Raw genomic sequence first — 21,930 nt, forward strand, 5'->3', positions numbered from 1 at the left:
CTTCTTATTTCAAAATTTTACATAAAATTTTGGAATAATAATCTATGAAACTGAAATGTAGCAGTTGTGTGACTTTTCAATTTTTGAAATCAAATTACATGATTGCCATACCTTTATTCTTACTCCATTTCCATATTTAAATTCATTAAGTATAGTAGTGTGACAACTGTTACGAGCTTCTTTGACTAAAAACTAGATTAAACTTTAAGCATACTATAGCTATAACTTCCTTTCAGAACTGTTAAGTTGGAATTAATTGCTGCGAAACCAATATACTTTTTCTGTGTATGGCAACATCTTGTAAATAGAATTGTAAATAAGAGAGAATAAAATGGAGTCAGATTAAGAACAAGTGAATTATTTTACATTATGAACCCGCATCTTTAAATCTTGTTAGAGGAGAAATGACTGAATGAAATTCAGATAGAATCTCAACATTGTGGTGATTCGGATGTGACTGCTAAAAATACAGTACATCTGTTTTTATTTGCAATAAGAATTAAGTAATATAATAAAAATGGAGATGTTTGTTAAGAAGCGAATACTTATTAGATCTAACTTTACAAAAACGTATAATGTTCTGATTGAAAGATTAAAGGTCAATGAACCTCTGGAAAAGAAATCACTTTGGGACAATTTGAAAGGAGTTTTTTTGGATTTGACCAAATTATATAATGAAATATATAGTTTTCTTCTGGAAAATCCGGATAACCGGAAAGTATGAGGATGACTATATTAAAATCGAGGAATACAGCACAAAAATGATTGATGCGAAAGTAAATGTGGACATATATTTAACTAAACTTTCTGACGCTGAAAGGGAAAGCGTTAGCTCTGTTTCTTCTAGAATTAAACAAAAACTTAAGTTATCTAACATAGAACTCATCAAATTTAATGGTTAAATTAGGAATTAGCTGGAGTCAATTTAAACATATTCATGATGATGATAAATTAGAAAAATGAATACTAATTTCAATATTTGATCCAATGTGCAAGTGAAGGAACTAGAGCTCGTGATATTATAGACAGTTGTCTTCCAATAAATGCAAATTATTGCAAAGCAATAGAAAGTTTAAAATCGCATTTCAGAAAGGATGAGTTATTTGTTGAGTACTATGTTCATGAGCTATTAAAATTAGTTATAATAAATACTACAGAAGCTAAAAGGAAAGTAAGCACATCACAAATTTATGATAAATTAGAAACTTACTTAAGAGCTCTAGAATCAAGTGGATTAACATGACAAGTATTCAGCAATGCTTTTCCCCCTCGTGGAATCCTGCATACCTTAAGATATTTTCAGAGTATTGTAATAGCAAATCATGACTCGGAAAGCAATGCTTATACAGAAAAACTGAAAAAACTTATTACTTTTTCTGAAAATGGAAATAGAAGTTGAAGGAAGAATTAGCTTGGCGAAAACAGGATTTGATCGAAGGTGTATAATGAGAGGAAAAAAAAAAAGAGTGTTACATTCAGATTTTGTGGCTACGGCTACAGATTTGTTTTCAGGTAGTATGGGGAAAAAAAAAAAACATACACCATCTGCATTTTTTGTGAAAAAATTCATGAAAGCAAAGAATGTTATTATGTCAAAAAATTCGATTTTGAAAAATAAAAAATGCTGCTTCTCTTGTTTAAAGCCCGGCCATACATCAAGAATTTGCAAGTCAAATGTACAGTGCTTGTTTTGTAATAAGAGGCATTGGACTTTGATGTGTCCAGAACTGCCAACAAACAAAACAAAAGTCAAAACACCTGAGGTAGAAGAGAATCTGAATATCAATTTATCCAATCAATGTGCTGCTGAAGAAGTTCTTCAAACATTGCAAGTTAATATTAAAGCAGAAGGCAAAACACGCAGAGTACGAGCTCTTATTGATAGTGGTTCACAGTGATCATACTTATTAAAGAAAGCAATTAAAGAAATGAATCTGAGACCGTTGAAGTTTAAAATATTATACATTCGGTATTTGGTGGATTGACATTAGAAAAACAAGATCATGGACTATATGAAATAACCCTTCAGTATTTGAGTACTGGATTTAGTTACGATATGCAAGTCCTTGATTAACTAATTATATGCTGAAAAATACTTCGGATCAAAAAAGGAAATTGGGAAAAGGAGTTAAAGAAAAAGAATATAATACTCTCTGATCAAGGCAAAGATTGTCCTGACATTGATTTGCTGATAGAGGCTGGCTTTTGCAGACAGCTATTCTCAGGAAATATATATGCTCAGAAATGTGGATTAGTAGCATATGAAACAAAATTTGGCTGGCTGATCATGGGTAAAGTTTTTGAAGGAATAGGAGAAAATACTTCCTCTCAACTGGTGACTTCAATGCTAATATAATGACATTGTGGTAATTTCTGATATTAAAAAAGCCTTTCTTCAAATTTCAGTTGCAAAAGAGGATCAAGAGGTTTTACAATTTATTGGTGGGAAGATTACGAACCAAGAAAATTTGAGATACTTCGTCACCGCCATCTTGTTTTTGGCCTTACTTGTAGTATTTTCCTCTTGGCAGTGGTTTTGAATAATCATCTAGTGGAAACTAAAGAGTGCGTTCCAGAAATTTCCGAAATACTGAAAAATTCCATTTATGTAGTAACTGTGTGACATCTGTGCACAATGCAGATGATCTTACCCGATTCATTCAAGAAACAAAGCTGCTGTTTTCCAAGGCTTATTTTGATCTTTGAGGTTGGGAATATACAAAAGAGTTAAGTCGGGACAAGCCAACTGCCTCAACTTCAGTACTTGGACTGCTATGGAACAGAAATGATGATTTCCTTTTCTGTGATTTACAAAATGCTGAATTCAATTTTGATGTTTGAAGTAAAAGAAATATTCTGTCAACGACTCAAAAGATATTTGATCCACTGGGATTTTTATGTCCTGTGATAATATGTTTAAAACTCTTAGTACAAAACATTTGGAAAAAAAAACTTATGGTGGAATGAAATTCTACCAGATGACATTCAGAAAAAATTCAAAACTTTGATTGTTGATTTGAAATTGCTGTCTGAAGTTAAGATCCCTAAATATGTAAAGATCAATGGCTGCATGGATGAACTAAATCTTCATACCTTTTGTGATGTCAGCAAAGTTGCATATAGTGCTGTTGTATTTTTGAGAAATACCTTGAGAGAAGAAGTCAAAATATATTTTATAGAGGCAAAAAGTTGAGTAACACCTTTAAAGGTTATTACAATACCTTGTCTAGAATTATTGGCATGACGCATTGGAGCTCGGTTAACTTCAGACATTAAAAAATCTGTCTTTGAGAGATGTACCTACTTTTTTATTGGGCAGACTTTCTGTTGCCCTTTATTGGATACAACAATATCATTGGGGTATGTTCATGAATAACAGTGTAGAAGAAATAAGAAGTCTTTCTTCAAAGGATGCTTGGAAGCATCTCCCAGGGACTTGCAATCCTGCTGATCTCCCTTCCCATGGCTGTTCAATCCAAGGATTTTTGAAATCGAGATGGTGGGAGGATCCACGGTGAAAGAATGGCTAGCGACAGACTCTGAATACAATTTTGAAGAGAATAATGACTGTGAAACAAAAACTAGAAGTGGAAGAAGTGTGGTTAAAACTTCATGTTTTAAATAACTTTTGAACTTTATTATATACTTTTCAAATGTGTGCATGCCATGTTTTGATTTCTTAATATTTTGAATGTAATATTTTCTTAATTTTGAGCTATTTTGATTTTGTATCCTCCTAATTTAAAAATAAAAAGGCGGAAGGATGTTACGAGTGCCTTTGACTAAAAACTAGATTTAACTTTAAGCATACTAGAGCTGTAACTTACTTTCAGAACTCTAAAGTCGGAATTAATTGCACGAGAAACCAATATACTGTTTTTGTGTTGGGCAACATCTTGTAAATAGAATTGTAAATAAGAGAGAAGAAAATGGAGTCAGATTAAGAACGAGGGAATTATTTTATATTATGAACCCACATCTTTGAATCTTATGACTAAATGAAATGAAATTCGGATAGTCTCAACAACTATTGAAATGAAGTGCTTTTCCATTAGCATAAGATGTGTTTTATTGAGGCTTCAGATAATTTTAAGATGAAAAGGATGCAAGATTAAACCTTTTAAATGAAGATTTCAACAATTCTGCATAACAGTTCCAAATTTACACCAAAAAATTATTTACATATCAGCAATATGATCGGACTTAGACAATAATATGAAATTAGTTGTGGACTTTTTTATAATTTGACATTGGGAAACAGCCATAATTAGGAATGCAAATAATAAGAAAATCCTGATTTAGTATTTTAAGGAGAGTATCGGAGCAAGTTGTGAAAGTTAACTATAATATTTCATTGAAAGATGCAGAGAAAAGGAATTTATATCGTAACTTTCTTTTCTAAGTCTGTTTTAAATTAGTTAAATATTAATTGATTTTTCTTATTTATGTACCTCTAAATCTTAATCCATAAATTTTTGTTATCTACTAATAACTCTTTAGCTATTATTTACCTGCATATTTACTGAGTGTGTCATTAAATATAAATTATTTAAATAGCTTGCAAAAAAACATTGTAAAATGTAGAAATGTTAATAAGCAGCATAGATTTCACTATCTTAAGTAATTTGATTGTTTTTAAAATATTAAAGTGTCCATGATGTATTTAATGCTTATTTCTAAAATTATATAAATTTCAGAATAAATTAATAATTTTATTTAGTGATATCAATTTGAAAATTTGAAAATTATGCTTGAAAGGTTTTTTGTCATTCTGTTACTTTTTGCACATGCTGTACTTGCTGAATTTCTATGTATTTTCATGCTTTCATACAGACCCATTTATTGGAATTACGGAGAAGGTAAGATAAAGTATAAGCTTGAAAAAAGTAGCTACCATTTATAACTACCATATACTTAAAATATTTTCTTTAAATTTTTTTTAATATATTTTTTTAAATATATTAACATATTTAAGATATTTTTTTTTTAAATCTAAAATTTTAGATTATTGGGAGAGTACCTGCTGATCCTGACTATCTTCCCAGAAGCTCAGATTTTGGTTTGAATGTCCCTGCATTCAAAGAAAAGTTCTGCAGTGGCTGTCCAGAAGCTTTCTCTGAAATAGCTTTCAAGTGTTGCGATATCTATCCAGAGAAAAGGTATTAAAGAGTTTTAAATATATGAAAAATCTGATGCATTGGTAGACTTAAAATAAAGCTAATTTCTATAAGAATACATAAGTACTTAAAAAATAATGAAAATAAAAGACAAAAGCATATCATAAATCTCTTGATAAATTCTTTTGTAGAAAATCTCTTAGGATCATAATGGAAATCTGTTTCTAAAATTACTAAAAATTGATTGCACTAAAGGTGTTTACAATATGGTAGAAATGTGTGACATGTTATTATCCTAAAAAATCTCTTGTTACCATGGTAATAGTCTGCTTCTGAAATGGAGTATTAGTTATTATACAGAAATGAAAGATGAAGCTGTGATACCTATGCCATGTAAAAAGTCTGTCAGTTTTCCAGCATTTTCTTAGTGACTACGAAATTTGAAAATTCTTATCAAGTCGCTGTTTGACATAGCTCCTAATGCTTTCTAAATGTCTTTTGCACATCTTCAAACCAGGAAATTAATTAAAAGAATGTAACTAGAAATAAGGTAATTTGCAATAAAACATCATTATAAGAATGAGAGAAAGAAAATTTAAGACTTTGAAGGAGTGTTGTTGGTTTTTTTTAGCATATTTCAAGCCAGTATTTGACTTAAATTTTGAAAAAAATGTGCAGATTTTGAAACTTTTCTGGGTATGAATTCTAATGGGTTAATATCGTAAACTGGTTGGAAGTGATGTGTCCCTCATTATTCTAAATTTGACCTTGGTCAATGCAGAAATGTTTTCTGCTTTACTGCAAGGTATATTCCAAAGACAGTTTTCAGCTTTGTAGTAACTAGAATACAACTTTCCATATCAGTTTTACTTATATAAAACATCCAATAAACTACAGAACTTTACATAATTAATATTACAATACCGTTTTATTATTAATATTGTTACAGAAATTCAGGGATTCTTTTGCGATTTGTTGGTCGATGAAATAAACTGTCCTTTAGTAACAAAAGACGAATTAAAACGATTATTAATTAATGTTTATTATTAAACACGAAGACAAGAAAATGCAGATAACACATATACAGCCAAGTAGAACACAGGCAACACACAGCAGCACACTACAAAAAACAATAGCTCACAAGTAGTAATCTATATAAATATATATGTGTAGCTTCTCTCTACATTTCTCCAAACGTCTACAATTCCCCACTGTCTCCTTACTTTAGCTGTGTCAACTGCCAACTCGCTACTACACAACGGTTACTCCATACATGACTCGATGCTGCTTCTGCAATAAACACCAGGACTGGGTGCACAACTCAGTTCAGCAGCTTGAGCTCCATACAACACTTGCGCTTTCCCGGACTGATCCAACTACTCGCCGTTGACTATTTTCACAATCTAATACAATACTCGTTTCATGACTGCCTTTTATAGTCTCTGTGAGGTGGATGGAGTAGGTTTTGGAACGATCAGGCATATCTCGCTTCCTATTGACGTAATTACTAAAATTCTGGAAACTAACGGCTATTCCATCCAACCTGGATAATGACACAAGTCTTAAGAGAATCTAAAAGCAGCAGCAGGACTTACTTGACTGTTTTTGGAAAAAATTGTCAAAGGAATATTAACTTCAACTGCAATCTTTTCATCAAGTTCTTAACCAGGGCAATCTCGCTAATGTCCGATTTAGCGATATTGTGCTCCTGAAAGGAGACGTCTGACCACGGCACATGTGGAAGAAGGCCAGAGTGATGAACCTATGAATTGAGGATTAATGGTCGAAAGGTAACCCGCCCGGTATCTCTGGTCATCCCCCTCAAGGTTCAACAGGGTGAGAAGGATGTAGGAAACAAGACTATATCATATTTTCTGTTGCACAGTGGCAACAGCTGTAAATAGTAATGTTTTGAGAAGAATAAAATAATATGTTTTTGATGCTTTCAGTCTTAATTTGATACCAACAAATCCACACATGGTCTTTTCAATGATCAAACTAACCATGCTGGGAAGCAAAATTACAGATTTTTAACAATATGTAATTTCAATGATTCATTTCATTTTAATTTCAATGATTATAATTTATTAAAATGCATGTTTATTTTTATTATGCAATTATTATAGATATTTCATTGCTGTAATTTATTTTTAGACCTGTGTTCACTGTTTTGAAAGAATGGCTTGAAGTAATGTCAGTCCACCTCACTGTAAAGAATGAGCTGCCATCTGAACTTGTTAATGCTATTTGCAATTTTAACAGTCAATCTGAATCGAATGATGAATCTAGTCCAGAGGTTTTCCTCAGCCCACCTTACCCCTTGTTGAGGACTTTAAGTGAACAAGGAGCATGTCGTCTCTCCATTGATAAATCAGCCAGTATTATCGAGCTGTAGTTGAACAACATTTACTGTTCTATGTGTAGATATGCATTTATTTGCTGATCTTTGTCTTACTAAAAGTATTATTGTGTATGAACGTTTCCTGACTATTTGGTTGTGATAGTTCATACAAAATTTTCAAGTTGGTTCATTTAGTGATTTATTAATTGTTCTTCTTATTGTTAGAAAAGTAATGTTCGTTTCGAGGAAATTTATTTACACATTTTTAAAATGAGATGTTTTCTTACTGGAAGAAGAGACATTGGTCTGTGATATCCGAAAAAATAGGTGATGAAGATACGTTGTGAATCAGGTTGTATTGTAAACTATTTTTTCTACCAAAGAAATATTTGCAGTATTTTTTACTCAATTTGTCTGTTTGCAATTTCCCAAACTCAAACAATACTCATGATTTATAGTAGTGTTTCCTCTAGAATTCTATATTAAACCTATGGGACCAACTTCCAAGTGTTTCCTATTTTTTGATAAATGAAACTTTTTTTAAAAAAATCTTTTTATTTATTCTTCCTTTTCTGTATTATTTATGTTAAAGATCTTCAGCATTTCTGTCTAATGAAGTACACTTATAAAAAGATCAATTTTTAAATTTATGGCCTGTAAAAATGTGTATTTATTAAATGTGATGTTCTTGAAAATATTTATATTTCAATGTTCTTTTTATGTGTTTCTTTTTAGAAATGCTTTTAACATTTATTATTGATAGCTTTTAAAATATATATATATTTCTTTTTATAAATAAAAATTTCTGATGCTTGAAAAGATCAATTTTCTGTCATTTCAAAATTTTGATTTGTTAATTGATTATCTTTTACGAATGCCACATTCCTTTAAAGATAATTGTATATTTTCTTGCCATTTTATTTTTAATACTTATTTATTTAAATTAATTCCATTTATTTGTTGATATAAAAAAAAGCCAATAAATACATAAAACATTCCTGTAGATTTACTTTGATGATTTTTCAGATTTTCATGTGGAAATGTAAAACGATTTGATTAAAAAAAAAGCATAATAAAGAAGAATAAACAATTTTTTTTTGCATAGTATGTTTAATAAAAAATTTTAAATCATTTAATTTGGATATTGCTACATAAAATAAAAATAAAAAATTAGGCAATAAAAATATTTTTTCAGCAAAAAATTCCAAATTTCAAAATTTTTAAATAAGTTTATGAGAGTATTAATTGTAAAATGTATGGAAATGAAATAAGTAATTTCATGGTTTTATTTTCATTAGGGAATTCATATTCATTGTTTGGAATGTTAATTTTCCAAATCTATTTTTCCAAGAACTAGTAAAATATAAATGCTTGTTTTGCTTCTAAACTAATTTATTATGATGTTAAATTTTTGTTTGTGAATCTTTAAATGAAAGTTGTGATACATTTAAAGAATTTTATTCAATAAAGTGGTCTATTTTCTCTTTATTTTAACATGTTCCTTTAAATTTTCATTCTTTGGATGAATGTAAATTTTTGGAATTTACTTTTGTATAAAAAAATTTATTTTTTGTAATCCTTTTTTCATTTTTCTATTGGCTACAAATTTTACAAATAAGTTGCATTCTATGAAAAATTTCCATTATATATGTGAAAGTTTAGTTGATGTTTTTATAAATACTTTTCTATAATTTTGAAAAGTTTTATTAGTTGATTTTTTGAGTTTCTAATTTTGCATTTCATGGCAGACAGCTATTTTATTCTACTTTCATTGTAAAAAGTTTTAAGTATTGTTAGTTACGTATAATTCTAAATATTATATACTCTATTAGTGCCAAATGATTTATAAGCATAAAAATAAGTTTCATTGGCATAGCAAGCAAGATCTTCAGAAGTATACCAGCACCTCTGAACAAACTTTCAGAAATAGACTTCTTTAAAATTCCAAAAAATTTACCTTTATCTAATTAATGAAATGTATTCAACTTTTATTTTAAACAATGCCATCTTAGATTATATGTGTATAATCTAAGATTCATTATATATGTTTACAATTTTTGCATTTAGTACAAATGTATTTGAATGTTTAACAAGGTTAAAGTATCATTAATCCTCATTAAAAGACATTGGAATGTCACAATCTCAACATTGTTCCATGCATCAACATTTTTCTGGTTTCACTAATGTTTAATTAATCTTTTCTCTTTTATTGAAACTTTACCAAATACTTTCAATTTTATGCTTTTTTTTAAACAGATGCTTTAAAATATATTTATTAAAAGAATTATTTGGTGAATTTTATAAGCTATACAGTTTGTATAATATCAAATATTATTTTAAAATGAAGTAATGATGTAAAAAAAAAAAAAATCAGACTTATTGCATTTGTTATGTTAGTGATTTACTATCATAAATTGATTCATCATTTATCTATACGAACAGTTTTATAAAATGTGCTTCAGTGAATCCTAGTCTTTTCTGTGAAACAATGTAAAAGTAATTTTAAGGTATAATCTTATTTCTTTTTGGGTGATGGAGCATACAATTATTGTAATCTAGGTATTTGTGCACACTGATTTGCACATTATTGAATTGTTCATTTATAATCGAGTTTGTGCATTTAGATTTATCTGGTTTTTGTCTTTGCCATATATTTTGATAATTTATTTCATGAATTGTCTTGAACAAATTTCATTCCATTATTTCATTTTTATATCACTTTTTTTCTTCTGAAATATTTAAATATGTATTTTAATAAATACTAAAGTTTACTTAAGTATTTCTCGCCTCTCTTATGAGAAGTTACATTTTCACTTTGACATAATAATTAAATTAAAACACACTCACACCTCTGTGATACTATGCTTTTCAAATTATAGCCCAATTCTATAATATATCTGAATGTGATTCAAATTAAATATCACTGGTAGAAGATCCTCATATTGGTTTAAAAGGACTAATCATTTGTTCACAGTTGCAAATTGCACTTTAATCCCCAAATTTTCACCTTCGTCTAGGTCTTAAAACCAGATTTGGTAACTGGTAAAATACTATATTAAATTTCCCAATGTCCCAAAAAGATAATTTTGTTACACCAACAACATATTTCTCATAATTTTACTGAGAAGTAGTTAAGATGATGAAGTTCCATTTCCCATTTACAGCAAAAGATTAGTATTAAAAAAAAAGTTTTTTACAAACAATCCTTTGAGCACCACTTTTTTAATAATCAAAAATAACTATTGTAGTTTTCTAATGAAAAGTGTACTTAACTTTGTTCTGGTCACATTCATAATTCAAGATACAAATTAATACTGAAATTTAGGAGAAAAAACTAAAACAAAATATTTAACTCTAATTACTAAATAGTTTTAGCATTTGTGAAGGTGGTTATTTTATAATTTTTAAACGATTAATATTTGATATATATAACTTTCTTATACAAACTCTTTTTTGATAAAATTCAGTATATGCATACTACTTAAAATCCAAATTTACTATTCCTTAAAGCATATTTTGTAATATTTATCTGCTTTATTTTCTAAAAATATATATACAGAAGTTATGCCATTTTAATGATACTTTCATTGCATATAAAATTTATAACAATGATTTCATTGTTTCAAATTGATAAATTGTATCAAAAGCAAAATGCTTATTCTGAATATAAATTAGAAAGTTGGATTTCTATTTCAGCTTTTATTTTATATTATAAATACTTTTTAACTAACAATTAACCAATTCTTTTTAGTCTTACTGAACAACATTCTATAATATGCAGCAAAGTCAACATTCTGGTTGTCGAATTCAATTGTGCCTCAATGAAATATTAACTGTGGTAACTCATCTATATAAAGTCTCTACTACATTTTGGTACTAAAAAGACCAGCTTGTGATCAAATAAAATGATTTAACCTCATTACAATATACTTTAAAAAAGACAAAGCTAATCTATTTAAAGAGTGAAACAAATTTAACATGTTTAATAAATACAACTATTCAATGTTTAAATTAGGGTTACATCCAATTAATTTGCATACATTCCTAATGAAATGCAATCAAAAAAGTAATTTTTTTTTTCTAACTTCTCATCTAATGAATTTGACAGCAATGTTAGGGAAAATGTATAGTAATTCTATGTTAAATTCATTAACATTCAGCATCCTATTTATAGGACATTTCACTTTTGAGGCTAAATTAAATACATTCCATCATTTCTTTATCCAGCAAGTTAATATATATTAAACAATTTCACTCGTTAACCAAATTTTGTTCTGATTTATTTTCAAGGTTATGCAAGGAACTTAAGATTAATTTGGATTTTTATTCACTTTTCTGAAATGAATTAGATAAAGTGTGGTATTTCTTTCAGGATGTGTCATGTAAAACTGCTGCAAAAATTAATTACTTTTAAGCATATTAGCCAAAAAAAATTAAGCACCTGTGCACAAATACACATATATAAAAGCATATTTAAGCATAGGGTTTTTTTCCCCCTATTTTATAATAATACATTACATAGTTGTTAATGAAAAATAATTTAAAAAATTAATTTGAAACGCTTGTTATTCGCACAACGCCTTTCATTGTAAAATTAATGCTTTCTTAATTTTGGTAAAAACATAAAAATGGAAAAAAAAAAAATATTAATAACAAAAAGTTAAATCAACTTTTATAAGATTAACAATAAAAATCTATGATCTTTTTGAACATTTATTAAAATTAATAAGTTACCAATTCTTTCAGATAGATAAAATATTTCTGAAAATGCCGGGATTGATGTAGAACATGATTGAAAATTTTGTATTTGATTTTTATACAGGCAACAACAAATAAAATTCAACATGACTGAGATGGAAAGAGCAAATTTCCTGCTCTAATTAACTCTATTTAGTAATTTGCTTTGCAATCTTATAAAACTAACAACTAAAATATTCCTATGATTATCAACGTACGACTGGCAAAACTGAAATGAAATTGATGATAGAACAATGCCATGTTCTAAATGAGTTTTTTAGATAATTTTTTTAATAAAAAATAATAACAGTATTCCCAAATGATCAGACTTAAGAAGTAAGAAGCAATTTAACAATTTTTATTAAGTTTAATAAGAGCCTTTAACGATCCTAAAATTTAATGAAAACCTGCATTTTAACTTGTAAGGGAAAAAAAAAAAAAAAAAAAACGCTCTACAGTTATAAGAATGAAAATAGATTATCGCGAATGTCTCCTAAAAACTTTCTCACATAATGCCAGAAAATGCCTTGCATGTGATTGCGTACAAAAGTTAAGAAATATTAACCTTAGACGTGAATAAAACATTTTTACCGATTCTGTTGTGTGATCATTGGCAAGTGTTTTGGCGATTAATCCCTGACATGTGGTGAAAAGTACCCGAAAAGCGAATTTGGTTTTAGACGAATTCTTCTTAATTGATTAAAACAAAAATTTAACTCAAAACTACACTTTCAGTCACAAAACACAAAATTGCATACCAAACTTGATATTTAAGGCAAAGCATTTTTGAGTTATCGCGTTTATATGTTTCTGAAAATACAGGCCGACAGACGATGAACTCCTCAATGATTTGGCTCAAAACTTGACAATGTCTATAATATAGATGTTAAATCTGTGTGTCGAATTTTAATCTATCTAGTTCTCTTCGTTTTGAAGCTATCATGCTAACGTATATTTGAACGCCGGACATATAAACAAAATTTGATAAAAATCTGCAAATGTGATGCAAAGGCCATATACCAAATTTCACCAGTCCAACTGAAAGAAATTTTGTGTTATCTTTCTCACAGAGAGACAGACACTTCCGAAAATAAGTTTTTCGAATTCAAGGAGGTTTAATGTTTCTTAGTGTGCCTCTAATGCTCCCACAATAACTTCCAGAATTTCATGCTCCTAACTTCAATGCTGCGTGTTGCTGAAGACAAACCTTTATATATTAAGAGAGGCGTCATTGAAAAAAAAATCATATAAGAATTATAAAAAGAAAGAAAAATAGTTCTAAAAGTATAGAATTTAAGCTCTGAAAAATAATAATCTCGAACTTTTTTTTAAATACCAGGTTTTTTTTTTCCTTCTTTTTCTTTGGTCAAAACTAAAATTTGGCGAGATTGGACCAACAAATAAATATTTTCAAATGGATGGGGTCATTCAAGAAACACCACGAAACATATCAGGATCACTAAAATTTACAACTTCCAAGTTAAAATTTTAGGATACTAGATTTACACGATTGACTACTGTAATTACCATACCGCAATTAATTACAATTCAATATAGTGCATACCTATAACATGTGGTTCAATTGATTGCTCCAAAACGACATATTAATGAGAATGATAATAGAATATATGTGTTTTTAGAGCAGCTTCTCTCATGTTTAATATATCTTTTTGATGCACCAAATTTATCTTTCATTTTTCTTATTTTATGTTAATGGGCCAATTGCATATTCTTCTTTAACAACACATTAAAGTTTAAATACTTACAGGTATAACTTCAAAAAAATTCATCAACATCTAAAACATTAAAAATTGAAGTTCGTACATTTTTCAAATAGCATAAAGTATGACACAGCACGTATAATGCAATTTCCGGATAACTATTCTAGTATTTTAATAAATGGCAATGTAAATTGTTGAAGAAAAAAAAAAGGGGGGGGGGGGGGAGAATCATTAAGCATTATCTTAATATTTATTGGAACCCCTGGATTCCTTCTTCGAATTCTTCCCTTCTGTTTTCTTTTTCGGTTCATCCGGTAAATAAGCCTTTACGATCATGCTTTCGAAGTATCATAATCAATTTGTGGAGAGGCTTGGGGGAGAGAGACAAAATGAAAAACTTTCCTTCCTTCTTCATGATAAAATTAAGCACTTTAAAGGTGCCTAAAAATAAAATGATAAAGGTGCTTAAAATAAATAAAAAGGTGCTTTCAAATTTAAGCACTTTTCATGACGCTATGCACCATCTTTAAAATTTGATTTTATTTCAAAATTATCTTTACCTCAGTGTTTTTGAAATAATTTAATAAAACCTTTGAATTGAAGTGAATACTGCTCTTCAGTAAGGCAAGTCATATAAACTATTATTTTCGGTACATCCAAAAGAACTAGATACCTGTTCCATTAGAAATTCACTTTCATTTTTATGAAGTTATTCACATATCTATTTCCATATATAGCTCCTTAATCATTCGCAATGCTTGAATTTTTTTCAAGTGAAGTAAGTATCAAATAATTTTGTTTTTTAAAAGCAATGGAAAGAAAGCAATATTGTATTGGCAGCTTTAGTTAAATGAACAATAACCATTTTTAATGAAGATCTACTCAATTTTTGATTTCACTACCAAGACAGAAATACACAAAATGCTTTTATTTTTACACAAAAGTTACAGAACCATTTTAGTTAACTACTTCTAAAAAGCAATACACTATTTTACCTCAATACAGCTTAAAAATTACCATGTTAGGGATAGTCTTTGCAAATTTGAATTGTGGCCAGGAAAGCCTTAAATCTTATGTTTCATCATCATTTTCTTTTTTCAGCACATTCATTATTCAGAGAATTAAGAAACTTTTCTATGGACAGTTATAACTATCCATAGCATTAAATATTAAAAAGGATAATTCATTAAAATTGTTAATTCATCTTTTACATCAAAACCAAGATACAAAATAAAGACAAATCTACTGGTTTTCTTTATGAAGTTTATTTTTTGATGGAGGTTTTTGAATGCACTTTTGTTACAGGAAAAACTATCAAAACAAACAACAATTATTGCAAAAATTATAGCCAATTAAAAATTAGTCCAATGTATCTTAAAGTATTACAAATAAATACAAACATGCAGCTATTTTTCAAAAGACGGGACATATCACAAATTTGCTGAAGCAAGTTGCAGAACTATTCTGCATGCAAATACAGCAATATCTGTTCTTTCAAAGAACAAAATAAACACTTAATTAAAACTTAATGGGATGTGTAAATAAAAATTCTTTACAAAACCTGCCAAACATTTTCCACCCAGTGAGTATCATTACTTTTTACCAAAGTTCAAAATTACAAAAAGACAGGTAAGGCCCCTTTGTGCAAAAAGCATTTTCCTAGGTTTCAATATGTGTTTGACTCATTATTTGTGGCATTAATAAATGAGAATTGGCATGAGAGAGGAAACTAGAAAGGTACATAAAACAAAAACACTGAAATCTATGTATTACAAAAAGGCACACAAATCCAAAATATATATTAAATTGGCAATTTTTTTTTCTTATCATAAATAATGAACTATATAGTTTAATCTTTCATAAAAGTTACGAAAGTTTTCCAGACAAGGAGGCAAGTGAAAAACCACCCATCATGGGGTTGGCAAAGCTGACAACAGTGCCTGAAGGCTGGACTAGTTGATTTTTTTTTCTCTTTTTCGATAATCCTAATTAACATAGGTAAAATCAATAAGCTTTGGTCCCAAAGTAACTTTTATTCTGTTGCAATTGATAGCTGAGCAAAGCCTATTAGCGCTTTTTCATCAGGCACATCACTGGGATTGGATCCCGGATTCTATAAAAGAAAAACAAAGTTTTGAGAGTTAAATTGGTCCATCAAACTAGTAATAATTTATAAAAGAAATTAAAAGTAAACAAAAAAAAATTAACATGTAGATATTTCTTCTACAGTTATGAATAGTATTAACACAAAAGCTCAAATTATAATTTTGACTTGCATATAAAAATTAGAATAAATATTCATTGAAAATTGCTTTTAAAAAATACTGTAAATCATAGAGAAGAAAATTTATCGCTGATTGGCACCACATTTATTTCTTTGAATTAACTTCTTCAGGGTGTACAGAGCATATGTGCATTTGCAATGGATTTTCATCCATGCAGAATGTCACACCCTTGCATCTCCATCAAACACACACACACACAAAAAAAAGCACAGGTCCAGCAGACTTTCGGAACAAAATTATTCGTACTTGATGGCAGGACTAATCCACGTCCACCTCCCCTCAAAAAAATTGATCTCGTATATTAGTATTTCGAGGCAAGGTAAGGGTTGGGCCAGTGTCTATAAAACGTCACATTTTCACAAATATACAGAAATATGTTTGTTAATGTAAAGAGAAACACATGCTCATTTTGAAGTGACTGCTATAATTTCTATATTCTCATTTAGGATATGATATTATTCATTCAATTTTTATTTGTGCAGTAATGGCAATTAGATATTTACCTTCCAAGGGTGGGGTATGAGCAAATTTATGAATATTGATCTGTGGATTTTTCTGACAACAGTAAAACATTAAATAATTTAGGTAGAATAGAAGATGCACAGTTTGCTAGAAGCAAGATAGAATAAATAAATAAAACATGAGATACTGCTTAGGAATATAAATTGTGTAAATGTCAGTCTCTACACTGATTTGCATCTTCAGATTTTTGATAAGGCCTTATTACAATCTTTATGAAATCTTTTAAAATGATAAATGTAAATGTGTATGTTTTGCACCAATAATCTGATGTTAATTTAAGAAGGATTGATCATAATAAAATAACTACATTTTCTAAATTTGTTTAGTATTAAATATGAAATATTTTTAATTTTTTAATAATGATTGAAATTATCATATTTGTTGTTACATATTTAAAAAATGTTTCATTTCTATGCAAAAATTATTTTTTATGAAATATAATGCATGTTCAGCTTAGTGGGAGAAAATGCTATAACCTGCACAAACTGCAGACACTTGGCCAAGCCCAGTCCTTTGAGAGCACTTCTTCCCACACTAAGGGATTAATTATTAATGAATGATACAGACCGCATTTTAAAAATTAAATACTTGCACCATTTTTAGAAAAAATATTTTTTAAGATTTATTATAATTATTTCTCAACTTTGTTTAAAGCAGTATCTACACATGGATTAAAAATTGAAACACATCACCAAGACAATATTGTTACAAGCCTATATAGTTGGTTACCAGCATGGTTAGTTGAATCACTGGAAAGACCGCTTAACAATAAGCCCCATGGGTACTGATCGGGTGCCGTGTCAGTGATTCAGAGTTTGGCGACAAAATAGATATTACTGGAAACTTCGAGAATTTTAGCGATCCATCCAATAGGAACCAAGATATGCCTGATTGGTTCCGAATCTCTCAGCCTGCTTCCCGGGATGAATTGCAGTTTTAGACATAATCAAGTATCTTGTCTTTAGGAGGATAGTGAAGCAATAGCAGAATGTCAGCATTGTGTGGAGCCCAAGCAAGTGCTGAACTGAGCTGTGTACCGAGTCCTTTTGTTTATTGTGGAAGCAGCATCGCGTCCTGCGTGGAGTAGCCAGTCGTGTTATTGTGAGGCAGTAAGATAAAGCTAAAGTGAGGAGACAGTGAAGAATTTCAGCCGTTTGGAGAAAACGTAGAGTGAAGCTCTGAAGATTCCCTCTCCTGCTGAATTATGTCTGGCCACTTTGTGCACTGTGTTTATTGTAACTATTGGATTCTTACTTGTGGGCTATTTGCTGTCTTGTGTTCACCTCGACTGTGTATTTATCGTCTTTGTATTAAATAAACGTTGTCGTCATTCATTATTGTGGTCTGCTGATTGTTTTCGAACCATACACCCACTATACGTAAATCCGGTGACCTTACAGACTTAGTAGTAGTGGTATCCGTAACAATATTATTTGAAAATTATAGGCTTTTATTTTAAGATGACAATATTGCTTATATCTAATTCAAGGATTCAAATTAAAGCTGAAATTACTTACCAAGGCAAATACTGCGGATTTCAATGACAAATTATCTACAAGCTTTTGCAAATTTGCTGCAACTGAAAAGAAAAGGGGAAAAATATAATATCCCTGACTTTTTTTTTGTATAATAAGCAATTGAGTCTGAATATACTACGGTTAAATTTAAATAGAATTAAATGTGCAAATTTTCATTCAATGACAATTTGATACAATACCTTAATTTAGTCTATATGAAAACAGAATAATTCTTGTAATTTTAAAATATGATTCAATTTTCCCTTCAGAGAACTGGAGATAGAATAATGTTTTATCATTTGACCATATTAACAGACGCATAATTTTTTTTTCACAGTTATGCACATTTCTATGTCCATTCTAATTTATAAGATGATTCATATCAATAGATATATTTTAATAATTACAAACATTTATACTTAGAATTATTTAAGCTTGCCATATAAAATATTTGCTTTGCTCAGATGAACTTTTTCATAATCAAGCACTTGCAGTTATTAAAATATATTTCATAGTCATAAAAAATAAATATTAGTCATTTTTTCTTTCAATTAATAAAAGTAGAGAAAATTAATACTATATTTTATAAAGGAAGCTGAAATTTCACCCCCACACCAATCCTACCCCAATCATTGCAAATTATTTTTTAAACAAATCCAATTACTTTGATGAAATCTGAACTACTTTTTTCTAAACTAAATCAAAATTATTTTATAACTGCAAATTTCTCTCAGAAAGAACAGACAATTTACCATAATAAATGTCTTCCAAAGGAAATAAAAGCCTTTTAAAATATTGCATTTGACTTTTTAAAAAAGCATGCAATTTTTATGTTCCATATGGGTCGAGGGAAGTATTAGAGTTTTAAGAAAACCTTCACCTGTCAGAAAGTGGGTGGATATAAGTAATATGCATCTATACATACCGACAATTATATCTTTTCCATCAACTAACCCAGCACCAACAAGTTCTGCAGCAATTCCATCTGCAGTATCTATAATAAAAATGCAAATTATTACAATACAAATAATTGTTCAAATTCAAAAACAACTAATTCTTTTTTTACATGGTAACAAACAGTAAAATTCTACTTATTCAGGAGACTATAAAATAAAAAATTAGGAAAAAACTAAAAAGAGTTAATTAAATAGTTACCTCTGTCTGGAACAAATTCAAACCTAATGTCATTTAGTTCTTTCTTGTGGTTTCTAAAATAATAATAAGATATTACCTTCAGTTTTATTTAATAAATCTCTCATAATTATTAATTATAAGAATTGCATTATTTAATGATTTAAGGAAAGGATGAGAAGTTTCGCATGTTTTTCATACAAAGAAACAAAACTAACAAAAATAACTTGCAAGTTTTTAAATATACTTAATACTTTTAATTAGATGAACACGATTGAGTTTGGAACATAATATTCATATAGATTAAAATGCTTTGATACACAACTGAAGATCAGAAATAATAAATTCGGATCAACCAACTGCTGATGTTTAATAAGACAGATAAATGATTTGCTGAGATGGAGGAAAGTTTGAAATACAGAAATGTCATGAAGAAATAATAAAGCTGTAATAAATATAGTTGAGTTGAATTCGATACATCCCCCTCTCTCGATTTTGCTCATTACTGTTACAATTTCAATTGCAGCTATGAAGGAGCAAAATGCTATGTATTCTACCCAAATGTCAAAAGGCTATCATTTAATTTATCATTACAGACTTCTACAATATCACACAACTCTGACACTACAATACCAGGTCAATTAAAAATAACAGTAAAATTTAAAAACATACCGTATCCTTAATACTAAGTTGATGAGATTTGAATTGCTGGATTCATTTGTCTAAAAGAGAAAATAAAATGCTATTAGATTGAATTAAATATGAATCAGTTGCATGGTAAATGGCAGTGATTAAATCAATACCAATCATGTCACAGATAATTGCCAAATATCTATTAAAACTACATTATCATTAAAGGGGTAGGGCTACATTGAGTTATTACCCTCAATGATGAAAGATACACTTTAAAGATCACCAAAAGCTCGTTGTATAGCTTCTTGGTTACAAAACATACAATTAAATAAAACCAATATACAGAGTGATTAACCAAATAGATATAATTAACTACCTTTATAAACCAATTTACAACAAATGATAATTAAGTGACAGATGCTTTTAATTTTCAAACGTGACCAAACAATTTATGATTAATGCTGCATGCAATGCATTAGATTCAACCAAAAGATTAAAAAAATTAAGCAGAACACAAAAAGCTAATTAAATATTTCAGTAAAGTATTTTTTTACTCAAGAACTGCTTTAAAAATACGATGAAGATTTATAAAATTCAAAGAAATTGACTTACTAATGAAGCAACATTTTCTTCAGAAGCACTTGTTTGTGAAGGAGGAACGGAACCTTGATTCTGTGGAGTAAAATTTGAATGAGGTGTAACCTCTGTTGGAAGACTTTCAGCTGGCGTAGCTGACGGGATTTCTTCTGTTGATGAAGCTTGTGTAACATTAGGAGTAATTTCTGGAGTTTTATGGGTAGGAGTATCCTGAAACATACAAAACATAGAACAGCATTTGTTCATTATTTTTTGTTGAATTTTAAAATATTACTTAAAAAAAAACATTCAAAACATTTTACTCATAAGAAAATAACACAAATAAATATAAGATTGATGCAAAAGTTCATTTAATTACGCATATAGAAATAAATCAATATTATACTACTTATCTGAAAGGAAAAGCAAGTAAATTTTCTTTAAAACAGAAGATAAAGGTAGACTAATAATGCCTTCATCTTATTGATTTATAATGGAAATTGAGAGGAAGGAAGGACAGGATGAACTTCAATTATTTCAATGTCATAAAATTCTTGACTAGACAATATACATATTTTTAAATGTTTCGAACATAAAAGTATTAATAAATTCATTCCATAATATCGCAGACAAATACTCCGAAAAATTAGCAACTAGACAATTCAGTCTACTATTGCAACAAAATTTTCTAGATGACAATTTTTAAGCTAACATTAATTTTCTCAGTAGTAAAGCTATTCTTATTAAATTGCATTAAGAAATAAAGAGCAAATATGGTACATTTATTTCAAACTCTCACAAAAGAGTACAATACTTAATCAAATATTATTAATCATTATAAAATAATCTCTTTTCAAAATAAAATTTTATAAGTGAAAAAAAAAATTTAATTTTTATAAATAAACTTTATAATAATTATAAATTTTTATAAATAAATCCTGTTTAAAAGACAATACGATGCATATCATAAAATTCAATGAAGGGGTAAAACATACAGATGTTTCAGCGGATTTTTCGTCAGATTCCTCATCTGATGACCATACCCAGTCACCTGCTTCAGTACGATGAAGACGACCACTTGTACCAGGAACTCTTTTAGTATTTTTTAACTGCGAAAAAATATAAATATTTTTAAATTCAAATAATGCATATGAATTATTTTTTCATTATTTAAAAATGAGTAGACAGATTGGAGGGAAAATGCCACAACATGAAATGCCCTCCCCCTAACATAACATAATTTATAGAAAAAATGTTTAGTAAATAAAAACAAATAGAATTAAAATCGGAAGTGCACAAATAATAATATTCTCCTTACTGAATATACTTCATTGCAAAACGAAATTAAAA

The 21,930-nt window shown here is 28.9% G+C and overlaps 2 protein-coding genes across 7 annotated transcripts in view; one reads left to right on the forward strand and one right to left on the reverse strand.

Moving 5' to 3' along the window:
* The window catches only part of LOC129984405 (LIM domain kinase 1-like), a 42,047-nt gene extending 33,701 nt beyond the window's left edge, over positions 1-8,346 (forward strand). For 2 of the 3 annotated variants that reach the window (XM_056094284.1, XM_056094283.1), the window contains 2 exons: positions 5,005-5,159; positions 7,272-8,346. In XM_056094284.1, coding sequence (XP_055950259.1) covers positions 5,005-5,159; positions 7,272-7,512 — 396 coding nt within the window. In that variant the 3' untranslated portion in view covers positions 7,513-8,346. The remainder of the gene's footprint in view (positions 1-5,004; positions 5,160-7,271) is intronic. The other variant, XM_056094282.1, reaches the window with a different exon arrangement.
* A 6,819-nt stretch (positions 8,347-15,165) lies between these two features.
* The window catches only part of LOC129985241 (serine/threonine-protein kinase OSR1-like), a 156,641-nt gene continuing 149,876 nt past the window's right edge, over positions 15,166-21,930 (reverse strand). For all 4 annotated transcript variants that reach the window (XM_056095197.1, XM_056095195.1, XM_056095196.1 and 1 more), the window contains 7 exons: positions 21,576-21,689; positions 20,617-20,811; positions 20,044-20,093; positions 19,396-19,448; positions 19,166-19,234; positions 18,241-18,302; positions 15,166-16,029 (listed from right to left, as the gene is read on the reverse strand). In XM_056095197.1, the coding sequence (XP_055951172.1) occupies positions 15,949-16,029; positions 18,241-18,302; positions 19,166-19,234; positions 19,396-19,448; positions 20,044-20,093; positions 20,617-20,811; positions 21,576-21,689 (624 nt within the window). In that variant the 3' untranslated portion in view covers positions 15,166-15,948. The remainder of the gene's footprint in view (positions 16,030-18,240; positions 18,303-19,165; positions 19,235-19,395; positions 19,449-20,043; positions 20,094-20,616; positions 20,812-21,575; positions 21,690-21,930) is intronic.

The sequence above is a fragment of the Argiope bruennichi genome, chromosome 9, assembly GCF_947563725.1.
Source record: "Argiope bruennichi chromosome 9, qqArgBrue1.1, whole genome shotgun sequence".
Taxonomy (NCBI): domain Eukaryota; kingdom Metazoa; phylum Arthropoda; class Arachnida; order Araneae; family Araneidae; genus Argiope; species Argiope bruennichi.